Source organism: Eptesicus fuscus, chromosome 12 (assembly GCF_027574615.1).
Source record: "Eptesicus fuscus isolate TK198812 chromosome 12, DD_ASM_mEF_20220401, whole genome shotgun sequence".
Lineage (NCBI taxonomy): Eukaryota > Metazoa > Chordata > Mammalia > Chiroptera > Vespertilionidae > Eptesicus > Eptesicus fuscus.
In genome coordinates, this window is record NC_072484.1 from 85,962,504 (window position 1) to 85,989,632 (window position 27,129).

At 39.5% G+C, this 27,129-nt stretch overlaps 1 protein-coding gene across 1 annotated transcript in view; it reads left to right on the forward strand.

Moving 5' to 3' along the window:
* The window catches only part of DCC (DCC netrin 1 receptor), a 566,817-nt gene that overhangs the window by 532,726 nt on the left and 6,962 nt on the right, over positions 1 to 27,129 (forward strand). Inside the window, exon 27 of the mRNA XM_054723604.1 lies at positions 7,248 to 7,460. Within this exon, the coding sequence (XP_054579579.1) occupies positions 7,248 to 7,460 (213 nt within the window). The remainder of the gene's footprint in view (positions 1 to 7,247; positions 7,461 to 27,129) is intronic.

Genomic DNA, 27,129 nt, shown 5'->3' on the forward strand with positions numbered 1-27,129 from the left:
TAAAAGGTGTGCAGTGATATCTCATTGTGGTTTTGATTTGCATTCCCCTGATGATTAGTGATGCCAAGCACTTTGTCATGTATCGGTTGCCCAATTGTGTGTCTTCTTTGGAAAAATGTCCATTCAGTGCCTATGCCCATTTTTTAAATATTATTGAATGGATTATTTTTGCTTTTGAGTTTTATGAGTTTTGTTTTGTGTGGAGATTTTTTTTTTTTTTTTGTCTTTTAACAATTGGTAGTTTTGTTGTTTTGTTTTGTTTGTTTTTTTATTGATTAAGTTATTACATATGTGTCCTTACCTCCCATTGCCCCTCATCCCCCCACCCCCCACTCATGCCCTCACCCCCCTGGTGTCTATGTCCATTGGTGATGCTTATATGCATGCATACTAGTTCTTATGAGTTTTTTAATCTATTTTGAATATTCGCCCCTTAACAGATAAATGGTTTCCAAATATTTTCTACCACCCCTTACATTGCCTTTTCATTTTGTTTGTGGTTTCCTTTGCTGTATTGGAGCTTTGAAATTTGATGTGGTTCCTCCTTTGCTTATTGTTACTTTTGGTGCCTTTGCATTTAGTGTCAAATCTAAATAACCATTGCTAAGGCCAGGGTCAAACAGCTTACCCCTATATATTCTTTTAGGAGTTTTATAGCTTCAGGTCTTAAATTTAAGGCCTTAATCCTTTATGAGTTGTTTTTGTGTTTGGTGTAAGATAGGGGACTGGTTTTATTTTTTTATGTGACAGTTTCATTTTCTCAGCACCATTTATTAAAGAGAGTATTATTTTTATATTGTACAGGGTGGGAGCAAAAGTAGGTTTACAATTGTGAATATACAAAATACAGTTTATTTTGTATTATTATTTAATTATTGTATTATTTTTCATATGAACAACTCTAAACCTAATTTTGTCCCACCCTGTATATTCTTGGCTCCTTTTTCACAAATTAATTGGCCATATGTCAATGGGCTTATTTCTGAACTTCCTATTCTATACCATTGATTTATATTTTATGACCATACCATACTGTTTTGGTCACCATAGCTTTATAATATAATTTGAAATCAGGAAGTGTGATGACTCCAGATTTGTTCTTCTTTCTTAAGGTTTATTTGACTGGTTGGGTCTATAGTTTTTAGAATTTTTTTTATTTCTGTGAAAAATATCATTAAATCTGTAGATCACCTTGGTTAATATGGACATTTTAACAATAGTAATTCTTTTAATTGATGATCACCGATTAGCTTTCCATTTGTTTGTATCTTCTTCAATGTCTTCTATCAATGTTTTGTAGTTTTCAATGTGTAAATATTTCCCTTTTTAACTAAATTTGTTCCTACGTATTTATTTTGATGCTACCTTAAATGAGATTATATTCTTACTTTTTTTCTGAGAATTTGTGTGGATGTATAGAAATGCAATTAATTTTTGGCTATTGATTTTGTATCCTGGTAGTAGTATTTCATTTGTTTGAAGAAAGGTGGGAATGGAGAGACCCTCAAGCTATTATATATACCCTGATGATTTTTCCTGTACCATTTGACTTTTTTCCCTTCAAGCACATTTTAAAATCGATTTTATGGCTTTCTTCTCTTAGTTAAGAACAGGTGACTCAGCAGCTCATGTGAAATAGGATGTTTTGTAATAGAGAAGATGGTAACAGCAATAAAATATACTTGTGAAGTAAGCTATATCTCTAACAAATCATAAATTGTTAGATGCAGCAAGGCTAGAATTAAAAGGCATCAAAAATCTGCCAAGAGAGAATTTGGTTTATTTTCCCTTTTCTCAGTGCACATCATATCTACAGAATAGAGTTGTGTGCAGAAACTTGAGAGAAAATAGTCCCTCAAACCATATTGGAGGGAATTAAATGAGAAAAATGTGGGAAGTCCCATAACTAAAAATTTCCAAAAGCCAGGACAATTAGGAAGGTAATTTCAGTCAATGAATTCAGAACCACAAATCCCCTCTTCAACTTTTAAAATGACCTCTCCCCAGCAGAAAAGAGAGTTACAGTTTTAGTTTAGTTTTTTTCTTTGGATCATTTCCTACTACTTTCTTTTGATTTCATTTATGTTCTCTAACTTTAAGAAGCATGTGTAGGAAGGATGTGTAGAATGACCTTTATCTGTTCACTCCAGCAAGACGGGTATAAGCCCAAGTTCACTACTTTTTTTAAAATTAAAAATTAACTTTTATTTATTCATAGTGTGTTTCTGTAATTTCTTTTCCTTATTTAAAGGCATAGTCTCCTTAGGAAAATCCAGTATCCCATTTACTCTTTTCCTTCTTTCTTGATTTGGTACAGCATGCAAAACTGTCTCATTGAATCATGGGGGGGATGATTCCAAAAGTGAAAGTTCAATGAAAAAGAAAACAATAAATGAACTAGTACACAGTTTGTTTTTGTCTGTGGTTAGAGTCTCATGAGCCACTCTGGTGCAGGACTCAGATAGTGTGGGGAGCTGCGTATATGTGGAAGCAGAGATACCTCTGTGTCTGCCAGTCAGTTTTGCTGTGAACCTAAAACTGCTCTAAAAAATAAGCTTTATTAAGGAAGGGAAAAAATGAGTAAGGAAAGAAAGGAAGGAACAAAAGAAGGAAGAAAAGAAAAACTTTAGTCCCTGTGTAGATTTTAGTTTGTTAATTTGTTTAAAAGTAGATATAATTGAAAAGGTAGTTCTATAACTTTTAAATAATATATAATATAAATATAAAATATAACATATAATATAACAATTATATAAAGGTATACAAATAAAGGATTCTTGACAGAGTGCTTTTGAACCTCATCTAAAATCAAAACGCATAGACATTCTTCTATGCCTAGATGTCATAGATTTTAAAAATATATCTGTAGTCATTCGTCAAGGACTTTTGAGCAGAGCTATGTGCAGTGCCAAAGGAATGGGAACAAATATGTGTTTCCAAGTGATTGCATAGGAAAAAAAAATAAGCACCCTCTTTTCTAGGAAACTAAATATTCTCTAAATCACTGTCAGAAACAGTTAACTCCCAGCCATTCAGTATTGGCTTCTAAATGCCTTGGAGAACACTAAACATCCCTGTTCCCTCTCAAGCAGAAAACACTTCATGACTCCGGCTAGAGATGTCTTATTAGTCACCTTGAGAAACAGTGAAAGGCACACGTAGGAAGAGAAAAATGTGTGCAGGTGCAGGCCCTTCTTCCTCCGAAGTTACCCGAAAGACCTTCGAGTTCTACAAGAAATAAATCGCTGAAACCCGGCCCGCAGAGACACACTGCTTTCTGAAGTCACAGATACAGCTGCATTTCTCTCCTACCGTAAGGGGGGGAAATGATATAATGTATTTGCATTACACACATTTGGTGATATATTGACAGAGATTTATGCAGTTTTGATAGACAGGTATTTTCTTTTCCTACCAAAGCACTGCAGGCCTGACCTCAGCCTCAGTAGGCAAATGAGTTGTCCTTGGAAAATATGGAGCAGGGCCATCTTTAAAAAACTCCAACCCATAGACAGTCTTGGGGCCAAGTCACGACAAAATTGGTGCCCCCGCTTCTTCATCTTTGAAGCAGGCAGGGAGCAGAGAAAGTCAGGTGGTTTCCATCGCTCCTTTCAACTTGAGCGTTGTCTTCGTGAGAAGGCTGTTCAACTCCTTCCGTGTTATTTTTCTGCTCCAGCTCTACCCCCAATTGGAAATTAACTAACAATGGGACTTGATCTAGATAATAGCAGGGAGTTAATGGATTTTTCTCTAGGTTCTTATAAAAAATCTAGGCTGTGAGGAGCTGGGGTTGCTCAGAAATATTGCCTGATGCTGTTCTTCTGAGACTCATGAGCGAAGCACGTTCCTAAAGGTGTTTATGTCTCAAAGTGTCTTTGCCTAGAGTCATGGGGATGCTTTTTTTCTTTCAAATGTTGCTATTTCAGACAGAAGAAAAATCCTCATTTCCATTTCTGCAATATATTTGCCAGTTATTCTGTTGCAATGATTTATGTGTTGACATAAATTTTTATCAAGTGCCCTGAGATTTGACTCCGTTGTGTAATCGTATGCTATTTATACAATGTATTTCTAACATTTCTTCCTTTGCAAACAAGTGCTTTGCTGGGACACATTTGATTCTTGTTTTACTCTCTGAATTACAGGGAGGCTGCACTTTGTGGGCGAATGGAGGTTTTCTTTGCTTTCAGAGCTCTTAGCACAGCTAACGTCCTGTCAGGAGCCAATCTGTTTCACATAGGAGTCCTGCAGCTGGTGCCTGGACTGGCCGAAGGGGCTCATCTAAAATGAGAGCCTCCCTCCAGTGGAGCAGATGATACTGTGTTTGTTTAAGAGTTTTCCCTGCCTTACCTGTCAGCCAGGTCTGAACAGCATTCCTTTTGCTCCATAGAAAACATAAAAATTGTGATTTGTCTATAGAATCCTGTACCTTGTCCATTGTATAAGGTATTAAGCAAAATTGTCATCTTGAACAAAACAAAAACAGTTCCTTATGAATCACCTATACATTTAGTCATGAAGATGGGCCCTTCTATTGCCACCTAGCAGATTAGATTCAGCATTTTCCTTTTCACAAAGTCTGGTAGTAAGGATTGATTTCACTAAAGAGCAGGTCCATCCGGTTGTTATGTTGCTACATCCTATCCATTCTTCCCTCAAAGTCAAGAGCCACATCGTGGTGGTTCCAATGGGAATATCATGGTGGCCAGCAAACACCTGAGGATGGAGGACTGGGCCCACAGAGAATTGTTATGTATCAGATGCTGATGAACAATGCCATGAAAGAGAAGGAGCAGCCCCCAAAATTCAGCGACATCATCAGAATTAATGTGAAGCTGTAGGATTTTAAAAAACTAAATTTCAGAAGACTAAAAATGTGCATGTAAAATTTATTAAAGCTATGACTGCAATAATATTTTACTGGTAACACAGATCTCTTTCATTTCAAAAATTTAGGAGAAATTTTAATGGCTAAAGCCATTTTAAAAACATGGTATGAATTAGTTGTAACTCGTCTTCGATTCAGGGAATTACTTAAGGTAGGTTTCTGAGGAAAATTGCAAAATTTCTTTCCCTAGAGAGGTATTTTTAATATGATAATATGAACCCTTTAACAAAAACAAGCCCATTGCCCTGGCCAGTTTGGCTCAGTGGATAGAGTGTCGGCCTACAGACTCAAAGGTCCCGGGTTCGATTCCGGTCAAGGGCACATGCCCCAGTTGTGGGCTCGGTCCCCAGTAGGGGGCATGCAGGAGGCAGCCCACCAATGATTCCCTCTCATCATGGATGTTTCTCTCTCTCTCTCTTCCTTTCCCTTCCTCTCTGAAATCAATAAAAAATATATTTAAAAAAAAACAAAACAGCCCATTGGTAATGAAGAGAAGGGACCTACATATAGGTCCCTGCTGCTGCTTCTCTCTGACCTAGAGTGGAGACATATTGTTTTTTTTATTTGGACAATAGAACATTGGACAATAGAATATTATTGCAGTCACAGCTTTATAATTGTCTTTATCTCTAAAACTGTATTTTCATCCAACAGGTTACACAATTTTGACTGAACACAAGCACACATGTTCCTCTCCCCTTTACAGTCTAACAAGCATGTAGAATGTAGTTCTATGATACCTGCCTGAAGACCCATCCCTTCTGCTCTTACCTGAGAACCAACAAGAATGTGCCTTCATGTTTTCCTTGCAGCTCTTGCCATTTTGCATGCATGTGCCCCTCTCTCCACTTTTAACAGGACTTCCTGGCTTAGGGATAAGGCCCATCAGTTCAAACTCCTCTTCCCCCCCCCCCGAGTCCTATCTACTTTGCTCTCTTGGCTGCATTTTTCTTCTTTGAAGAACTGTTTGTTGTTGTTGTTGTTGTTGTTGTTGTTGTTGTTGTTGTTTTCAAGTTTTTGCCTGTTTTCTGGCTCTGGTTGCAATGTTGCTACATCCTGTCTTCAGCCAACCCTTTATCTCCTCATCCTCATCTTTGCATGGGGTGAGCCCGAGGCTTCTTAGCGACCCAAAGGACCTCTAACCCTTTCTGAATATAGAAAAATGAGTTTTAATATCATATTCCCTCCAAAGGCACATTTCACTTTTGCATATCTTTAATAGCATGTCTTGTTCTTTGGTATCTTAATCTCTACTCCCTTCAGCATTATCAGATTTTCTCTCTATCTCTTCTGCCCTTTGCTGACCTCACTGAGCCTCCCAGAGAGTTGTCTCAAAATTATCTCGCAAAGTAATTATCTTGAAATAGTTCCTGGTTAAAAATTATTTTTCAGAAGTGAGATATTATCTTCTGTTACTGCATTTTTTTCCAACTTACCCAATAGAACTGTCTTAAGAAATTAATAATCAGAAATATTCTTATTTTATCAACACTTCTACTTACTATGCAGCTCTTTTCCTGTGTGGTTTAACTTGGACCTATTGACTTTGCCTTTGAATGAATAAAGGCAAGTCACAGTGTCCTTAGCTTGGGGAACTGCCTTGCCAATGTTTAAGTCCATTCAACTGTGTTCTCTGGGGGAAAGGTGTGTTTCCTTACGAAAAACTGTCCAAATACCCGAAAGCTGTCACAGATGACTGTGCGAAACCTCTTCAACTATAGCAATCTAATGGCAAATTATGAGGTTTGCTACAAAAGAGAAAAATTATCCTTCTGCATTCAGCTTGTTCCCGCAGAGTCGTCCCTCGTCTAACTTTTTAGTTGGATGTACTTCTATTTTGTTATGGAAGATAATGATAGGGGTATTATTTGTATCATTTTATTAGCAATGCCTTTAACACCCGGTAACTGATGTGTTTGATAGTTGGCATAGCATGTTTAAATCACAGAAAAATTGGCATATTGGCTGCTGGATAATAATGCAGCTGTAGCTGGGTTTGGTACATTGAATTTCACTGACATTGCCATTTATGAAGAGAGAAATAACTCTTTTTTCTCGCTTCATCACTTATGATTACAGCGCCCAGACAGTTCAGGCAATGTAGTGTGTGCTGTATATACTTTACTACTATTCCTGAGAAATGGATGCCTGTCTCGCTGGATCTATTTCTATGGGTTAAAGGGGCAGTGCTAGCGTATCCCATGAATATACCAAGAAGAATGAGGATGCTCGGAACATGAAGAAGAGGTTGGCCAGATCTTAGCATATCATTCTGCATTGATCCAGGGGCCCTCGGATGACCTAGGGGAAGCAAGCTTTGTCTTGGAATAATGAATGGATTTTCACTTCTCCATTGCAGCAGTGAATGAAGGACCGGCCACCCAACCTCCGCCCATGATGCCCCCAGCCCAGCCTGAGCATCCCAGCGGTGAGGAGGCGCCGAGCAGGACCATCCCCACAGCCTGTGTTCGACCAACGCACCCGCTCCGCAGCTTTGCTAACCCCTTGCTACCTCCGCCAATGAGTGCAATAGAACCGAAAGTCCCTTACACGCCGCTCCTGTCTCAGCCAGGTAAAGCGCCCATTTGTCGCATTGGAAACAGTGTTATCTTTGATGCCTCTACTTACGGGCAGGAGGGTTCCTGAGAAGGCCGCATGCAGCATATGTTTTCAGCAATGGTTGTGTGCTCACGTCTGGTGCTGATGTGTGCAGTGCAGCTCCTCCATAGCTGTCTTAAAAGCAGCTGGCTTGTTGGTGCCCTTCATTCCTTTGGGAAGTTGCTCAGTAATCCTGATGCCCGTTGAGTACTTTTAATACAGGCTGCAGGTCTGCCCACTAGAAAACGTTGGGAAAGTTCCTGATTCTCCAGTTTGCCACACGGATCCCGGCATTTAAGGCTAGACTCCAAAACTAGAGTTAGAGGCACGAGAGTCTGCAAACCACCGTTCAGGGCACAGCGCGTGCTCTCCCCGTTCTGCTCTGTGCCTTTCAATAGTCATCTCTGGGGATCCTTACTGCAGACTTCCAGGGCCAGAAAGAGTGTCAGACCCTGTGCGGAACCCAACTTCCTCGCTGTAGAAATAAAGGAGACAAAACTTAGATAGGTAGGAACTAGCCGCTCCAGGATGCCTTTCCAAGAGTATCAAATGGCAGAGGTGAGGAGCAGAGACCCCAGTTCCCAGGGAGGTCTTCATTCCAGTGTCTCAGCTGGTGCCCCGGGGAGCTGAACCAGAACTCCTTTTTATTTCTGTTAGGGACTTGGGGGAGAAGTGAGGGAGAAAAGAAGAAGAAGAAAAAGAGGAGAGAGAAGAGAGGGGGAGAGGGAAGAGCTGGAGGGCTGGGAACAGATAGATAGGGTGAAAGGTAGGTCAGTAGAGAGATACGTAGATTCGTAAAAAACTAGTGCTTACAATTATTTTGAATATTAGAATACTTCTTAACAACCCCAATACATAAGACATAAGAGTGAAGTTCGATGGTTCCAAGAAAATAGACGTGGCCCCTTAATAGCCCAAGGCCGCTGGCCTGGCCGATCTGCCGTTGTGCAAAGGCCCATGAATAAGCTTCTGTTACTCAGATTCAGACCCGCAGCGGTTTTAGCCAGTGTTTTAGCTCGTAGGCCCCGTGATGACTGCAAAACTAGGACAAATATGATCGCACTGAGGAGAGCTATCTTCACATCCGTATGAAGAACGTGTCTTGTTCCTGGCGTCATAGTCATTGGTTTGAGCGCATCACTTCCGGTGTTGGCAGCGTCCATGTGGTGTGCAGTATGGATGCTCAGCGGCCGGACCCTGAGAGGCGGGGTGGAGAGGTGAACCCCGCATTCAGGAGAGATGCGGGTTCCACTGCTTGACATGCGCAGTGCACATCCGGCCTGGTGTTTAGGGTAGAGGGCAGCTTAATTGCATCTACTACCAATAGCTAGCCCACACTGAGCATGAGCTCTGTGACTGGCCTGCTCCTGGAGATGTGTAACATTGCTTTGGATCCTCAACACAATTTCGTGAGTAGCTGCTTCCTTAGCCCCACCTCCCGGATATGGAAGCTGGGACACGGGGAATTGAAGTAGCATGTTTAAGGCTCCACAGCCAGTAAGAGTTGATGCACCCTTTCTTACTCTTTGCAGAAAGCATGGGTTCCGAAATGTTAGGAACTCATTTGTAGCTCTCGGTTTGTGTTCATTTAATAACAACAACAAAAAAAAAAAGAGAAAAATTTAAAAATCTATCAGATTAAATTATTCCAAAACTGATAAAAAGGAGAAAAATGGAAACATCTGAAATAATGCTGAGTTAAGGAATACCATTTCTTCACAAGCCTTTTTTAAAGCATAGTTGGTACACAGTATTAGATTAGTTTCAGGTGTACAATATAGTAAATGATTTGACATTTTTACACTTTATAATGTGATCATCCCGCTAATTCTAGTAATCATCTGTCACCATACAAACTTATCACAGTGTTATTACTATTTTTTGTTTCTTCACTCACATTTTTTTTTATATTTTATTGATATTTTACAGAGAGGAAGAGAGAGGGATAGAGAGTTAGAAACATCAATGAGAGAGAAACATCGATCAGCTGCCTCTTGCACACCCCCTACTGGGGATGTGCCCGCAACCAAGGTACATGCCCTTGACCGGAATCGAACCTGGGACCCTTGAGTCCGCAGGCCGACGCTCTACCCACTGAGCCAAACCGGTTTCGGCTTCACTCACATTTTTTAAAAACGTAAGAGATTTAACTATCCTATGCTGAAGAACATAATTTTTATTACAAAAACGAAAGTGCTATGGTACTTTGTACTGTTAACTATTCTCTCTACTTGCAAGTAGAGTGGGGGTTTTAGTAACTGTGTTACATAGAGAGAAAAAAAGCTGAAAATGATTCTCTGGAGTCCATGTTACATGAACATTTTATGGTGGTGGCAATGTTTGGTTTGGGACACACAGTTTGGAGATCACCTCATGCTCCAAAGAACTCTAATTTTAGGATGAGCACCTGTCAGGAGACAGGACAAAGTAAGGCCATTGTTCTTTACTAGTCATTGTTTTCTTCTAGTTATAAAAATACTACAGCTGCCGTAAACAAAATCTGACACACCATAGCATAAGCGGGTATATTATGTCTTTAAAAGCTTTGAAACAGAGTTTGTTCTTCAATCTCTACACCTATTCTCTCAAATAACAAGCATCTAAGAAGAACCATTCTCTGATCTTATGTCATGTGGGCAAGATCTCATTTTCTTTTTATTCTCATTGTACATTTATGAGCTCTCTTTTGTTTCACTCTCATTCTTGTTTTTATTTGAACTTTCGTAAAAGCCGTAGCGTCTTTCATATTTTCCAGCGTCAGTGTCTTGCGTTTTGGGCTTGATTTTATAGTTTTCATCTTTTCCCTTTAAACGCCCCCTCCCCCACGCACCTTGTGGCACACCCGGCCAGCACTTTGGAATCGTTTAATGCCTTTTCCTTTCATGTTTCTCCTTCATTGTCTGCCTGTGATTCCAGTTCATTTCATAATGTCCTACCTCGTGATTTTCAAATAAGTTCTCCCTGCATTGCTCCTGACACATGGTAAATAGTATGCTTTTAAGAAAGCGCTGATGTTTACTTATTCTAATAGAAAAAGAAAATTAGCTGACTGACAAATGTATTAGCTGTGACATTAACTACATGTGTCTCAGCCTAAAAAATGAAATACTTAGAGCTTTCAACCAATTTTAATTCTAAGAAAATCATTACTCTAGTCAAACTGATTGATGAAGTGAAGTCATTCTCTTGTCGGCTGAAAAAAAAAAAAACACATCTCAAAGAAATTTTCTCTGGGTTTCACAATAAAAGGCCGTGTAAGTACTAATGACTGTATCTTTACTTAACACAAGTAATTCCTCTCGAGTGGGGCCCTGCTATAATTTTTTAAAGATCCTGCCTGACGAAAAGCTCTTTCTGCTTTGAAACCTGAGAATTAGGATCGATGAAGATGCTCCTTCCCTCTGCCCTTCCCATGGGTGGGTTTTCAAGGGGATCATTGACCTGTTTGCCTTCCACTGAGACACGCAGCTGTGTTCGCAGCACTTATACACTGAGCGGCCAGATTATTATGATCTCTGAACGCATAATAATCTGGCCACTCAGTGTATATCCTATATAATAAAAGGCTAATATGCAAATTGTCCCCTCGACCAGGAGTTCAACCAGCAGGCAGGCTGGCTAACCGCTGATGTCCCTCCCCCTCGCCAGGCTGGCCAGACCCCACCCATCCACCCATGCACGAGTTCATGCACTGGGCCCCTAATACACACACACACACACACACACACACACACACACACACAGACACACACATACATACACACACACATACACACTGAGTGGCCAGATTATTATGAGTTCAGAGATCATAATAACCTGGCCACTCAGTGTATATGAGGCACAGGGCAGCACCATTGTGCGGGAACAGTCTCCACGGAGTGGCAGAGAACTGTGCGGTGTTTCCATAGTGAGTGGGAGTTAGGAAGTCACCCTGTTTTCATAGCGTCTGAAATCTGCCTTTCCGAACACACAGACCCATCTCTTTGGGTTTGTTTGTTTGTTTGTTTGTTTTCCTTCCACCTGCTGATTTGGAAATTTTGCTTACTAGACCCTGGGTGTTTTATTGTGTTTCTTACAATTTCATCATCACCTCATGATAAAGCGGTTCTGTTTCTTTTTAAAATACATATATTTCAGAGAGAAAGGGAGATGGAGAGAGAGATAGAAACATCAATGATGAGAGGGAATCAGTGATCGGCTGCCTCCTGCATGCCCCACACTGGGGATCAAGCCCACAACCCTGGACCCAAATCAAACCTGGGACTCTTCAGTCCACAGGTCAAGGCTCCATCCGCTTAACCCAACCAGCCAGGGCGTGGTTCCGTTTCTTGATGCTTCCTCCACAGACGTGAATAACCTGTGGTCTTCACACATCAGGGGCTGCAGTCACAGCACTTTGCAAATCCCAGGGTGGACATGTGAGGGATGTGGCTTAGTCCCTTTCAGGCTAAATGGAAGATGTTTGATGGAGCGCTGGGCTGAGGGCTCTATAGATCTGACACATATTCAACAAAAGGCCACGGTAAGGTGGGGCTTTTTTCTTCACGAGTGCAAATTCCTTTCAGCGATGAAATGATCGGCTGCACTTTAAATGAACCTGGATTAGGAGACCATTTGTCTTCCGGGCTGTAATTCTAAAGGGAAATAAAACCGGACCCTTTCATGGGGGACTTTTACACCGTGCGCCGTTTTGCAACATGAGCCCCCGAGTTCTTGCATCTTTGCAAAGCTGCATAAATGCTCTATTGTCCTTCATGTACACACTGCATTTTTATGCATTTTTATTTGTAAAAGCCAGACCCTAGAACAGCCTCATCTTTTCAATCTTCTAGGGATCAATATGTCAGTGGACATGACAAGACCAAAACTCACTTCATTGTCCTGCGAAATTGAGTTTGATTTTCCCTCTGCAAATTGTGGCATGCGCTTCAATTTGTCTGAGCGCGGAGGACAAGGAGTGGGTGCAGGTGGCTGCAGGGGACAGAAAAGGCACTTGATTTATCTTACCTGGCTGGTCGGGAAATCATGTGTTCCTGCTCCAACCTGATCTTTATGATAGGCCTCGTTTCAGTAAATATGCTATCACACAAAACCGCCAATAAATTACTCTAATGCATTAATACAATTGCTTTGCCTGGGCCACTTGTAGGCCACCATCTGGGGTGTTCAGCAAGGATGCCCCATGCATGTTCTATTCTGCTGACACCAGTCAGAGGAAGAGGTCACGGGAGATCAGACATCCTCTAGCAGGTGAAACAAGACGGTCACTTTTCGGGCCAGTCAGATCAAATAAATCATTGGCACAGCTAAGTCCGAGGGGTGTGTTGATCTGGCAGTATTGGAACCAATAACACCAATCCATTCTAGGGTAGAAAATTAAACTACTGCCTTTTCAAATTCCATCTTATGTGTAAGCTCATCTGTGTGGTTTTCTGTTTGTTTTGTTTTAGTAGCTCCTTGGAATTGGCCTATTCTCATCTCTAAGTGATATTTTTAATAGATGAAATGTGATTTGCTTTGGTCTAGTCATCCTAAATTATCCCTTGGTAAAAAAGTATTTAAGTTAAAGTTGCCTTATATGGCACCAATATTTGTGACTCTGGAACCTACTTGGTATTTTAATAAATTACTGTTTCCTCTATTATGGCATTCCATATGAAGGAAAGAGCTCTGCTAATAATCTCAGAGAGGGAAACAACTCTGGAAAATTCTTTATGAGGAAGCCACGTGTCTGCTGCCTCATTTGTAGGTAACAAAGCTGAGGCCTGAAAGGCAAAGCAGCTTGCCCAAGGTCAACAACTGAGCTAATAGCTAAAATTCAAAGAACTCAAAACAATATAACATAGAAGGAAAACAAAGAATTTTATTTCACTTTCTTCATGATGTGAACACTTATTCTTGAATTGGCTTTTTTTGTCTCTACAAGAAGACTTCTTGAATGATCCTAATTAAATAGTCCTCAAAAAGAACTGTCTTATGGCAGGTAGGCTCATGTAGTTTAGTATTTGAGTAAATGTTTTAGTCCTTTATGGAGGCTAAATGGAGTAAAGATATTATAGCAAGAGTTGGGACTAGCCAAGTCCTCTGGAATAGCTCCTATGTTCTTAAATACACCTGACTGACCTGCACAGTTCTTTACAGGAAGGTAGGGAGCCAGGGAGTTGATATCTGTTGCTTGCTGTACCAGACACTATGGATAGCCAAGGCTTTGGAGTCCAATAATAAAAGTAAAGATGAGCAGAAGGAAGTATAAAATGAAAATAAAAGTTAAGACACATGAGAATATTATCAGATTGTGCTTAGAATGTGAGGATCAAGGAGATTCAAATGGCTGGTACTTTTTTAGAATTGAGGAAAGCTTTGGGGAGGAGGGAGTGGATGACCACAATTGAGTCCCAATTTGAATCCTTTTGATCAAATTTTTGCCCAATTAAAAAATAAGAGAAAATATTACCCCAAAGTTTACTAGATTATATATACACTAGAGGTCCGGTGCATGAAATTCGTGCATGGATAGGCCGAAGCCTGGCTGGCGATCAGGGCCAATCTGTGGGGCAACCAGTGGGGCGATAGGGGGGTGGCCCCATCTCCCATCACCACCCGCTCGCAAGCCAGCCCTGCCACCACCGCCAGTCACCTCCCTCTGTGGGGCGACTGGTGGGGCAATCGGCAGGGGGGCGGGGGAACCGCTGGCACCCACCTTGCCTGGCCTGGGGCCTGCCGGCTGGGGGAAGCTCCTGCATTGAGTGTCTGCCCCCTGGTGGTCAGTGAGTGTCACAGTGACCGGTCGTTCTGCCATTCGGTTGATTTGCATATTAAGCTTTTATTATATAGAATATATAATTGAGGCTAATTAGGAACTTAATAGACAATTAAACTCAAAGGTTGAAGTATTGAATTGCCATCTAGATAATCATCATAAAATAAATTTTTCAAAAAATCTATTTTCAAAACTTTGTTACCTTGTAAGCTCCATAATTTAAGAAGAATGTCCTTGGATTATACTGTGGAGTGGATGAGCTTGTAAGTAGCAGAGAATGGTGAGGGAAAGTTGGAGCAAAAGGTTGTTTTCAAAGCAGAAAATATTTCTTTCCCATTTCCTAAGAACCTGATAAGTCACATGGTTAACTACTGCTATATAGCTTTTGTTATTTATGAAATACCATGAGGGTCAAAATGTCTTTAAAAACCAGCTTAGATGAAATTAATAAGGTTGATGCTTTAATTTTGTCACCTTTTATAGTTTATTGAGGTCATTTCCGAGTGAATTCATGCCTACCTGAGGCTTAACTATTATCACCAGTATAGCTGCAGAGGTAGATATTCAGAGCGGTTGAATAGCTTGTAACTGTTCCAGAACCATGTATCATTATTCTTGGGACCTTTATACAAACACTTACATATAACAGACACTCTGTAATATTTCTTGAGTGTGCCAGAATAGAATAATAAAGGTAAGAGCCAAAAATTGAATTCAGGTTTCAATTTTAAGTCTCATGATGATTATAAGTGAAACAAGGCAACCTGAGAGTCAGTAAAAAGTTTAGATATTGATGATAAATGCAGGTAAGATCAAATGATTTCCAGATCCATGACCATTTGATTACAAAATGCTAAGTGTTCCTAATGATAACTAACACCTCAGGCTAAAGTGAAAGAAAATTGCATGGAGTGGAAAAGCAATATGAAAGCACCATCCCTGGAAATTCCATTTAATAATTTAACTTGGTGAAAATAAACAGACACGCAGTGACATCCTAGTAAAATGAAGAAGAGTAGCATCCACTTTGTTCTTAAAAGCAGGGTGTGCAGCTCCATGGAAATAGTCTTGAGGATTAATCTCTTCATTATGCCAGTTGGGGAATTGATTTTGCTCCCCTCAATCCTGCTTATTCTCATCTGTGAAATTAGTCTTTCCTCTTTAAAAGATACTGAATTCTAACAGTCTTAATTACTGCAGTAATAAGAGTGGATATTCTCTCTGTGATTTTTCTTTGCTTTGTGAAATAACATAAATGAAAGATTTTTATTTGAATAAAGATTTTAAGCAGTTGACAGAGTTCTTTATAGTTTATCAATTAGTGTCAGGCTTTATAGTTTCCCAATTTCTCCTTGAAAAAACAAGGAGAAATTTTGAAAGAAACAAATAAAACGTGTCCACATAAAACTCTGTGCTAATGGACCATTGAAAATGTGTTGTGAGAAATCTAATACAATGAAAACCCAAAATCTGTGATATGAAAATCAAGTGATACTTTAACCATCAGCAAAGTATTTCTAAAGGTATGACCTGTAACATCTAAAAGAATGTGTAAAAACATTTAAAGCTGTGCTTCTGGATGTTTGTAACTTTGATCCTACTGGCAGAACTGAACGAAGAATTCAAGTGCCATGTGTTTTACATCTCGTGTGTTTTACAGCGTTGACTTTTATCGTAGGCTTGCAGGATTGATGTTCTTATTGCAAGAACCTATTTACTGGAACATCAAGGCTCTCCAAAGAGAATGCCTTTACCATTTGTGGTAAAGGGGATTTTAACAAGCTTCTTTGTGTGTGTGTGTGTGAAAAGCAATGATAAGTAAGCCCAATTGATTTCAAAATGAGAGACATATTATGACATAATTGCATATTAGAGACTTATAAGAATAATGGAACTTCAAATGACTGCTCTTTTCATATCTCCTCCAAATTGCCCTCTTCAATAGTCTTTCACATTTTCTGTTTCCTTCCCCAGTTGTTCGTATCTTTCTACTGTGATCATCAGCGTCGGGATTTTTAATAGAAATGAAATATTTTACACTAGTCATGTGTTAGCCTTTAAAGTCCAAGATTGCTAACTTAACCTATAGTTTCAGTTGGTGTTGCATTTAAAATCATAGTGATCTGTTTGATTATTTTCCTTTTTGGCTACTCTTCAGAGAGGTACCTCCATCGGGTAAGAGAAACGGGCTGCCTGTGCACACAGGTGTGAGCTGATGGTGACCACAGTGCAGGTGAGAGGCAGGTGGCCTGGCCATGTGGCAGGGAGAGCTCCACCCACTTTCCAGGTCTCTTCACTGGCAGAGCAACCTGTGACTGAAAGGCAACTTACCCGAGGAGAATTATAAAACTCCCCTAGGACCCAGCTCCCTGGCTATCGGGTCAGCCTTGAGTAAGTCATTTGACCTCTTCATGTTGCAATTTCCCACAACTATCAATGGGGAAAGTAAAATCTAGTCTGGAAAGGGTTGGTTTCATCTTTTTTTAAGGAGTAAAGGATTGTGACCATGAATTAGTCTAGTTAAAGATGTTAGCACTGAATTCAGGAAGTCCTGATTTGATATGATCAGGAACCACATTACTGTATACATTTGGCCCAGTGAAGTCTCCAATGCCTTATATTAAGGAGCAGTGAGGTCAGGTGGGAGGAGGTTAAAGTCAATGCCAATGGTTCCATGGCTGGTGATGAAACAAGGTCTAACTCCTGAGTGTTGTATTTCATCACAAGTACATGCACCAGAGAAAGGGAGCCAGTGAATCGGGCCCTTGCAAGAAAAACAACATGGTGAGCAGAGAAGAGCAGGACAGCTGCTCGGAGCAATCTGAACATTGTTTCCTGAGTCTTGAGCAAGCCATGGCCTCTTCCAATTGGACATGTCTTTTTCAAATCATAAATTTACCCAGCAGCCAGGAAACAATCTTCCAGCAGCAGCTTTAAATGATCAAACTGCATTTAATAGCCTTTCCCTTCCAATTTCTTCATCTGTGTCTCCACCAACCGTTATGCATGTTTGCTCTGCAAGCCCAATAAGGATTTACGTCCTATAGGGTCACAGGTTTGGTGGCAACGTGCCTGACTTCCTCTCGTAAACACTGCATCTCCTGAATTGCTTCTCACCATGAGCCAATTTAATGTGTCCAAAGTCTATGGAATTTCTTAGAGCTCAGCCCTAACTTCCCACTTAGCTATCCCCAGCACGAACCTTCTGCAAAGAGAATATCAGGGCAAGGAGGAGTAAGAAGTGAGGAACAGGAAGTGAGTTGTTGAAAGTGGGTAAAAGAGGTTATTCCTTATTGAACACAGGTGAGACATTGCTGACACCTTTGTGTCACTTACAGAAAATATAGGGTGTTCCAAAAAAAATGTATACACACACTTTGAATAATTATAAAGGCGGTGTTTATTGAAATACCTTTCATTTTCAAAATTGAGCTACCAGCTGAAAATTGGTTTTAATTTTGACAGTTTTTTTAGTTTCCTTTCCAAATATCTATTGATCACATTTTTTTTTCATATTTGAGTTGGCCCAACATATCCAACTGGGGAAAGTTTTATTTCAGATTGGAACACTAGAATAAATATCTACATATTGTCAAAAGCCCAAAGATGATGTGGGCTTATTTCTAACCCCAATATAAGATAGCCTACAGCCTATTTTTTCAGAACTAGCTTCCAATCATTTTATAGATATAAAATATTCAGAAACTTCATGCTGCAGAATATGTTGAATATTGAAGAGTTTATGAAACATTGCATATAAACATGTTGTTCTCATAAATAATTTCCCATGTGTGGGTTCGAAGAGCTCTTCTTCTAGGTCCAGCATGACAGAATTAGTCAGATATTTTCATTGGCGTTGAGTTCCACTGCAGATAAAGAAAAATAAAATCTCAGTTAACTAGTATCTTTAGGGAATTGACTATTTTCAGAAAATTGCATTTCTGGACAGCTCAGAGCAAAATAGAAATCATTTTATAATACATAAATGTTTATCCGTTGCCAAATCTATGTTATGTATAAACTAAGGACTGGGAGAATGCCATTTTGTGCATGTCTTTTCCTTAAATCCCACACTATCTCTATAAAGTAGGTCAAGTCAATTTATAGGGTCTGAACCCAGAGTACAACAGCATTGAATAACTTCTCCAAGGTCACAGTTATTAAGGGCAGGGGCAAGATATAAGTCTTGTTCTGCATTGTTATAATATTTATTCTCTTACCTGATTGCTGGAGAATCACAAAAGTGTACCAAGAAGAAGGACAGAGTAAGTAAAAACTCAGAGATGAGAAAGTACAAGATGTTTTCAGAGTCTGTAGGTAAAGCAGTCTTGCTAGGGAGGGTGATTTATAGAGTAATTATGAGATAATAAGCTGGCAAAGGGCAGGGTACAGTGAGTGAAAACAGAGCAGTGGGAGGATCCAGTGGTAAACCAAGATTGAGATAGAAGCTGTGTGATGTAGATTTATGGCAGTGAGACTAGATGGAAGAGACAGCCATAATAGTTATCTTTCAAAAGAAGAAGCAGGTGGCTGAGTGAATAATTGGATATGAAGAGTGAGGGACAAGGTGAAATCCAAGGTGACTCTGTTGTTGTCTTTGGGAACATGGTTATAAACAAACAGAAAGAGGGAAGTGAGTTGAGAAGATACTCCTTAAAAGGAATGGGAGACAGTGAAGTATGCTGGGTCAGTTGGACATCCAAGTGGAAGTATACAGTTTATATGGTAAAGTGTTAAGAATCCAACAGGGAAGTCACAGCTGAAGAGTAGTTTGGGGTCATCATTCTCAGAGATTTAAGGGTTTTGGCATATAGTAGACAGAATTAGATCACAACTCCCAAGGAAAGAATTTGAAGGAAAATAAGAAATTTTAAAATTGAAATTTAAGGTAAATCTATATTTTTATGAGGGAGTAAAGACCAGGTACTTTACTCTTACCAGAGATAAGAGAACAATGACAGTATAATTTTTAGAAGGTAAAAAAGGGGAGTACTTAAAGGAAACGGCAGTTTTAAATGTAATAGTTCCTTGATTCAAAGATGCCTTAGATTTTTTTGCTTCTAATGTTTTATTATAAAAATATCAAATGCTCAGGAAGATTGTACAGTGAACTCCTATATATCCACCACCTATATTCTGTAATTAACAATTTTTATATTTTCTTTGCCACATATTTACTCATTTAGCCACCTATCTTAATGTTTAATGCATTTCAAATAAAACTGTGGACATCCGTTCACTTTACCTCTAAACACTTCAGCAAGTATATAACGATGCCATTGCCTTTGGAGTCTACCGATGATTTTGTTGTATAATGTGAAAAGAAAAGTTAACTATAGTAATTGTACAAAATCACTTGTAAGGAGCACCTCAATTTCAGTGATATTGCTGTGAATCTTAGAGCTGAAGAAACATAATTACTAACAAATCCCATAGAGAGGTTAATAGGGCAGATACTCATTAGGCTGAAAAGTTATGTGAGTATTTATGACCTTTATATCTGACATTTACATATATGTGTGAGAGCAAAAGCCAGGTGGCGAGAGAGTGGTGGCGAATAAATTAATAGTCAGTGTGCAAGTGTACAGTAGATTACCCCTAGAAGTATGGCAGCAAAATACAGAAAAGAAGTTGATCGATGGTAAAAATGGTAATGCTCTCTTGGCTGTTTTCCTCAATGGTATAGATTTCCTTTGGGGTGGTCGTGGTGATGGTGTTTAACTCTTACAGTTGAAAATAATTTAAAATAATATGACCATAACTCACTAAGTTTCTTTGAGCTTTTCAAAGTGCTCTTATGCCTTGAAAATACTATTCATGTTGTGCTTTGATCAGTGTGAGAGATACACATGTAAATGTTGGGAAAGTTGGGGTTAAATTGGTAATGTACTAACCTCAGAATGTAATCTGGAAGTTATATTTCTGGTTATAGTCATTATACCTATGTGAGTGTGTGTACAATTTGATGACTTCTATTAAAGATCAAACCAGAGAAAAAATAAATTATTTCAGGTTATTAAAAAATCTGGTTCTGAGTAATAAAGGCTTTACTATAAAGACAGAATCCTCTGTGGTAATCAAATTGTCTTTATAAAGGGAAATATTTCCAATGTTTATAAAATAGATTTTTAAGTGGAAATTATGACATATATACAGCATATGAAATATTTACCAGAAATATATTCTATTGCATACTAATGTGGCTGAATTTAGGCAATGATGTCATTCTATACACTGAAGTCTGGATATTTACACTGTTTCTTGATTTTCCTGATGTTTTCATGATAATTTAGAAACTTTATACAGTGTCATATGTCTTTTTACGCTTTGAGAGTCTGGTTTTTCTCTGAAGTTTGATCAATAGGATATCATCAAAAATTAGATAATAAAGGAGGGGTTGTAAGCCTATTTTTCATAAAGAATGGGATTGACAATTTTCCTTCCTGGAGCACAAAACATCTGAATTGCAGTAACTATAAACAAAGTACTTAAGCTTGTTGCTTCTTGTTGCAAACAGCGTAGAAAAAGAAAGAAAATTAAAGAATAAAGTTGGCCAGAAGATATAAATGTCTCTTTTATAACCAACTACCTAAAAATGGTTTTGAATATCCATGAAATTAACTGAGAGACCCCTTGGTTTTGACATTATATGCAAAAAATATATATAGGAAGTCAAAGTAGACCTCTTAAAATGAGCAATGGAAATAATGTGGAATCTTATTTTTACCTTTAATTATGGGAGCTTCCCAATAAGCAAAACACATGTTCAGTTTTGAATTTGTAGTTTTGCTTTTGGTTTGTTTTGGGTGTTTTGTTAATATGTGGTGTAGGAATCCCAGAGAAGCATCAAAAGGAAGGGAGAGATACAGAACTGTCCTGATGAGTTCATTTCTCATGATCGTTGGTGGTTTTCCTGAAACTTTTCTTCTTCTATGGGGTTTCTAAATCAAGAAGCAGCAGAAACGGGCAGAATTATGAGTGCAAGGTTTCTGCAGGCTCATCTGCTTGTTGTGACTTTTGTCTGCCTCAGTCTCGTTTCCAAGAACAAATTCACAAAGTATGATGTCAGCTCTGCTCTGTATGAATTAGGCACTGGGGTAGTCCTAAGGACAAAAAGACACATTAAACAATGTTTTTGTACTGAAGGGCTTCTTATTCATCCTTTGCTTAGTCATTCTTTCCCAACATAAATTTCATCGATGACTACTAGAGTATTTATCAGTTCTAGCACTTTTTAAAATCCTTCTTTAATTAAGGCTCTTCTTATTCATTATAATATGCAAAATAGACACCCTCTTGTGTACAGAATTTGTATGGATTCAAAGCCATCTGGGGTAATATTTAACTCACGTTTCCAACACAGTTGTCACTTCCTCCCCTTCAGTATTTTGGTAACTTTGCTATTTTCTTCAGTTACCATTGGGTAGCTTTCTGATGTGCCCAGTGCATTAAGAACTTGGAGTCCAACTCCAAAAGGTATGAAGATACAACAAACCACAAAGAGGTAGAACTAAGAAAGGTCATGGCTTTATCATTGGCGCTGCTAGATCTTATAATGACTTCAGGAGAGGAATTAACTTACTTATTGGATTATTATTTATTCAAAACAGGAGGCTGGATGTCTTGTAGCCTAGAGCAAAGAGAAGATGTTAAAAATATCAGCATCGTATTTGAGAGGTGTCCCAAGAAGCAAGAGCATTTCCCTACCCAGGTGCAACTGTGACAAAAGACTCATTTGTAGAAAAGCATTTCTTATATGGCCCTTTCCATCATTTATTTTTTAAATTGTAAACAAATCCAAGAAGGAAAGGATGATAAGATACTAACAGTTTGTCACAGGTTATGTGGGGGATATCTCATGTGGGGTATATGCAAAAAGAAGGTAATAGGGAACAATGTGGGAGGGAAAGTATCTCAAAAAGAAGAAAGGAAGATATGTGAACACAATGTTCATCCTTTGCAGTAGTCAAACAAAGGTAAACTGTAAAACTATGTACTATACTAGTGGCCCAACTGTAAAACTATGTACTATACTAGTGGCAGTAGTCAAACAAAGGTAAACTGTAAAACTATGTACTATACTAGTGGCCCGATGCACGAAATTCATGCACATTAAAAGGGAATTAATTAGAGGAAATATTTTAGGGTCTGGGGTGCAGGGGAATGGGATTCCTGGTTGGCAGGTTGCTGACAGCAAGCTGACCAACAGCTGATTCCACAAGGAATGGGGCTCCCTCCTCCCTCCTGTCAGGGTCTGGGGTGCAGGGGAATGGGATTCTTGGTTGGCAGGCCACTGACAGCAAGCTGACCAATGGCCAATTCCATGAGGAATGGAGCTCCCTCCTCCCTCCTGTCAGGATCTGGGGTGCAGGTGAATGGGATACCTAGCTGGCAGGCCGCTGACAGCAAGCTGACCAACTGCTGATTCTGGGAGGAATGGGGCTCCCTCCTCCCTCCTGTCAGGGTCTGGTTTGAAAGCTGGCCATGCCCCCAATCACGTGAGACCCAGAGTTATGTTATGCCCTGGCCAGGGCTCAGAGCTCCCTCCTGCTGAGACCCATCAAATTTATCCTAACTGCCCCCCACCCCCGCTGTCCTGGTCGCCCCCAACTTCCCTCCCCCACCGGCCTGGTTGCCCCACACAGCCTGCTGTTCAGTCGTTTGGTTGTCCCCCACTGCCCCCCCCTGCTGGCCTGGTTGCCCCATGCAGCCTGCTATTCATTCATTTGGTCGTCCCTCACTGCCCCCCTGCCAGCCTGGTCACCCCACCCAGCCTGCTGTTCAGTCATCTGTCTGGTTGTTTTAGGTCATGATGGCCCCTGGCTTTTTATATATTAGGATTATTCTTTCCCAAGATGTCAGAAGTCTTTACTTCTATGATACGGTGACATTTATATTTGCATTGGTTCACCACTTAGATGGAAACAAGTCTAGCTAAGATCAAGTTAGAGAAGTGAGCAGGGATATGTTGATTTCTTCTTCTACCTCTATTCCATGACTCACCTCCACCATTCTATACTGTCACTGTTGTCTTCTCTCACTCTTTCCTTCCCTTTCCAGCACTAAGAATGTCCTGTCCACTTCCCTTTGCTTTTTATCAATGCCTATGTTATAGATTCATTTTTACTTGTTTTTGTCTAAGGAAGAACATCTACTTTAACAATAGTAGTAGTCAAACCCCACTTACCAGCTGAGTGACTTTGAGCAAGTTGCTTATCTTTTTTGAACATTGACTTTTCCATCTCAAGGTATGAGCAACAAGATATGTTTCAAAAGGCCCGTTTGAAAGAACATACAGGACAATGTAGGCAAAGGTGTTTTATTGTAGTTCATTGTACCTGTGGGAGAAGGAACGGGTATGTAAGTTTTACCCTTTTTCTCTCTGAGTTCCAGCTCATGGAAATAATAGGAAAAGGGGGGCTTATAACCAAATGGGAATCAAGGACCCAAGAGAATCATGGCCCTCGGGAAGAACTGGGTAGGAGCATCTGGGGGCCTCTTCCCTGAAGTTAGGACTATGGGCTTACCAGCTGTGAGTTAGAACAGATAGTAGAGACTTGCTCTGTGGGAGTCAGGCCTTGCCTTGTTTGTTTAAGAAATGGAGCCTTCAGAAAGTTCAAGGCCAGAGAGTTGGGGGTCTTCTATGTCTCAGGGCAGATAGATTTAAGAACTTGCTTAGGGACCAACTTTGCACATTAATTCTACTCGCCCACCTGCACAGAGAGATGGCACAATGAAAGTCACCTTACTTGAGTAGTCCAGTCTTACATCTTGTACCTCACATGGGGAAAAGTAGAAAGAGAAGAGATGGGCAGAAGCACCACATTAATACATCCTTTGTTTCCTTTGTCTTTGAGGAGAAACAGGAAGGTCAGATGAAAAACAAAAAGCTTCTGTTCCCAGAAATGCCATTTAAATACACTTATCACCCTTATCATATATTTCACAAGGGAGATTAAATGCTTTAAGATTGATGCCAAAACTTATGTTTGAAATTCACTTAGGAGGAATGCCTGAGGCTACTGTATCTAGTTTAATACAGCTACTGTCTTTTTGTTCAATGTCTGTGCCCATGAAAAGGTAGGGAGTGTTACAAATTTTTCCCTAAACATGTCTTATTTCTTTCAGGACCTCAAAAGCTCCTTACATGTAAGAAGTCTACACAACTACCTGACACTTCCATATGCCCACAGACAGCCTGAGCAGAGAGTAGGTACTAATCATAAAAACATGTCAGAATAAGATTATAGTTTCTATAGAAACTAGACCAAGAGAGGCTGTTTCCTTTGTCAGGCATCATAGAATAGGTCAGAGTGGAGAGGAGAATCCAGGCCTCTTCAAAGTTACCCATGTTGATTTTATTCTTAAGGGTGAAGAAATGGAAAATGAGATAGGAAATAGGAAAATGTAGGCAAGGATCAGAAAATTCATATTGAAAACAAAATCATGCTACATACTGCCCTTGGGTTTGATGCTGGTGAATCTGTTCAGTCCATTCCCACTGCAGGTTCATCTCATGTTTCTCACCAAGAATCATTTTACCAGGGAAAACCCTCTGCAGGGAGACTAGCAGGAGTGTGCACCTGGCAGCCATATATTCCGCACCTAATGAGCAAATGACGTGTTTAATAACTGTGCTGTGAAAATAAAGCTTAAAACAGTAAATTCCTGCTGAGGCTGCTCATCCACCTCAGAGGCAAACTGCTGGCCAGCTCAGAACTCCAGCATCATTCTTATTCCGCCCCTTAGTGGGTCCTGCTGAGAAAAAATAACATTAAATCCAAAACTATGCTCACTTAATTAGTTGTATCGGTGTCGACCCATTTATTTAGCCTATCAACATTATGTGTTTCACCTCAGGGTCACCTGTAACACATTTTCGATATGCACCCTGGGTAGGGGGACATCAATAGCACTTCAGATTGAGCATTTGTAAATTTAAATTTTTCAATGAATCATGGATCATTTATACTCATAGTGATTTAATACTGCTTGTTTATATTTGGACTGAATTTAGCCTTTTGGGAACGCCACTTTGTTAGTTTGAAATAAGAATGCAAAATAGCCATAGTTGATACAATTTTTCATTAATAATTTTAAGAGAACATTATAGAACTTTTTTCTAGAAAACACCACTTTAAAATCTAATTATTGTAATTTATGAGTTAAGGATTCACTTGCTGGAGATTTCTTTGGATTCATTTTTACCAGTGGATTAACTAATGCTTCCTTAATCTCTAGGAGAGCAAAGAAATCCTAAAGTAAAGTTCAGTTTAGGTAGAATAGCTATATTCTCCTTCCTTGTATAATTTTAATAGCTAATAGCTTAAAGAAAAAATTGTTTAACCTTTAGAGATATAAAAAAAATTGAGACCCCAAGAAATAAGACTACTGGGCCAAAGTCACAATAGTAAGACTGGATCTCCTCAGTCCCAAACTAGGACTCTGCCTGCACATTTGGATGTTTACTTGAATTTATTGTGTGCATCACACACATCATGCTATCATGGGGGGAAAGTAAATAATATAGGAAGTCACAAACCTTTTATCATGAAGATCAGTTTGGTCTTCTAGATTGGGAACCCCTCATCTTTCATTTGCTTATCTTCTTCTCTGAAAGTGACATGGGTTTTCTTCCTCACATTCTGGAAGTCAGTCTTCATAGTTGAGAGTGACTACAGAGAATCTTGATGGCCAGGCTAAAATTATATTAACCTTTTGCACTCGGATGTCGAATGTGACTCGACACGGTTAGCATTAGAATAAAGGAATCGAGAAAAAAGCAAGCGAGTGCTAAGGGTTAAATTAGCAGTTGGGGTCCGTGGAAAGGATTCTTTTAATTTTTGTCTTTCCTTTTCTTTTGCTTTGATATATTTCTCTGAAGGTGATAGAAGTTTCATTTAACTTATTCATGTTTAGACTAATTATCAATGTAAGTGTCATTTTCCAAAGCAAAGAAGTCAGTGTACGAAGTCTTTTCTGTAAGCTACTCCCTAGATCTAAAAAAAAATAGAAGAAGCTGTCAAAAATTCTAGTCCTTCTTGACTTCAAAGAACAAGTGTTTAATACCCTAAAGAAAATGTTTTGGTTATTTTTCTAATTGCTACAGTTTTCATTTCATGGCTCTCTTCAAGTGTATCAAAACACGCTACCATTCCTTAAAAGAGCCCATCATGGAGAAGAAGAACACAAAGAAGTGGGGAGCAGGGCTCCAGAACAAAGTGGCTTTTAAATGCACTTCTGAGGGCAGGGTAGAAAAGGCCAGATAGCAGTGGAGGAAGTGGGACAAAGAAAGCCCCAGTGCAACTGAAACCCAGGAAGTTTCAATAGAGGAATGGACTCAGGATAAGGGGTCTCCCAATAGTTGCACTTCATCAGCAGGTGAGGGGCAGCAAGATTATTCCCAATGTCCTCTTCAGATTCGACCAAGCTTCCAGTCATCACTTACTTTTCCAAATGACAGGTGATTAAACTGCTTTCTCACTTAAATTTAGTCCATGACATGAGACTGGTTATTTTATATAAAGACTAGTGGCCCAGTGCACGAATTTGTGCACATTAGAAGCAATATTTTAATATCTCTATTCACCCTTTCTCTATAATAGAAGTATCAACCAAATTCACGATCGACAGTGACAGATCGAAACATGCGTGCAATTGGCGCCAGCGAGAGCTTTATATATATAGATAAGCTTGCTTAATTAGACCTGCTTTCTGATTTAGCTAAAGTTTTTCCAGCCCAGTGAAGCACCCCAACTTCTCTTTCAGGCAAGTGTCAGCAACACAGCAGTAAATGTCAACATGAAGCACATTATTATTATAGATCATGCAAGGAGAACAAAGGGTAAAATATTTAACTGCAGCAGTATTTGACTATATTCTG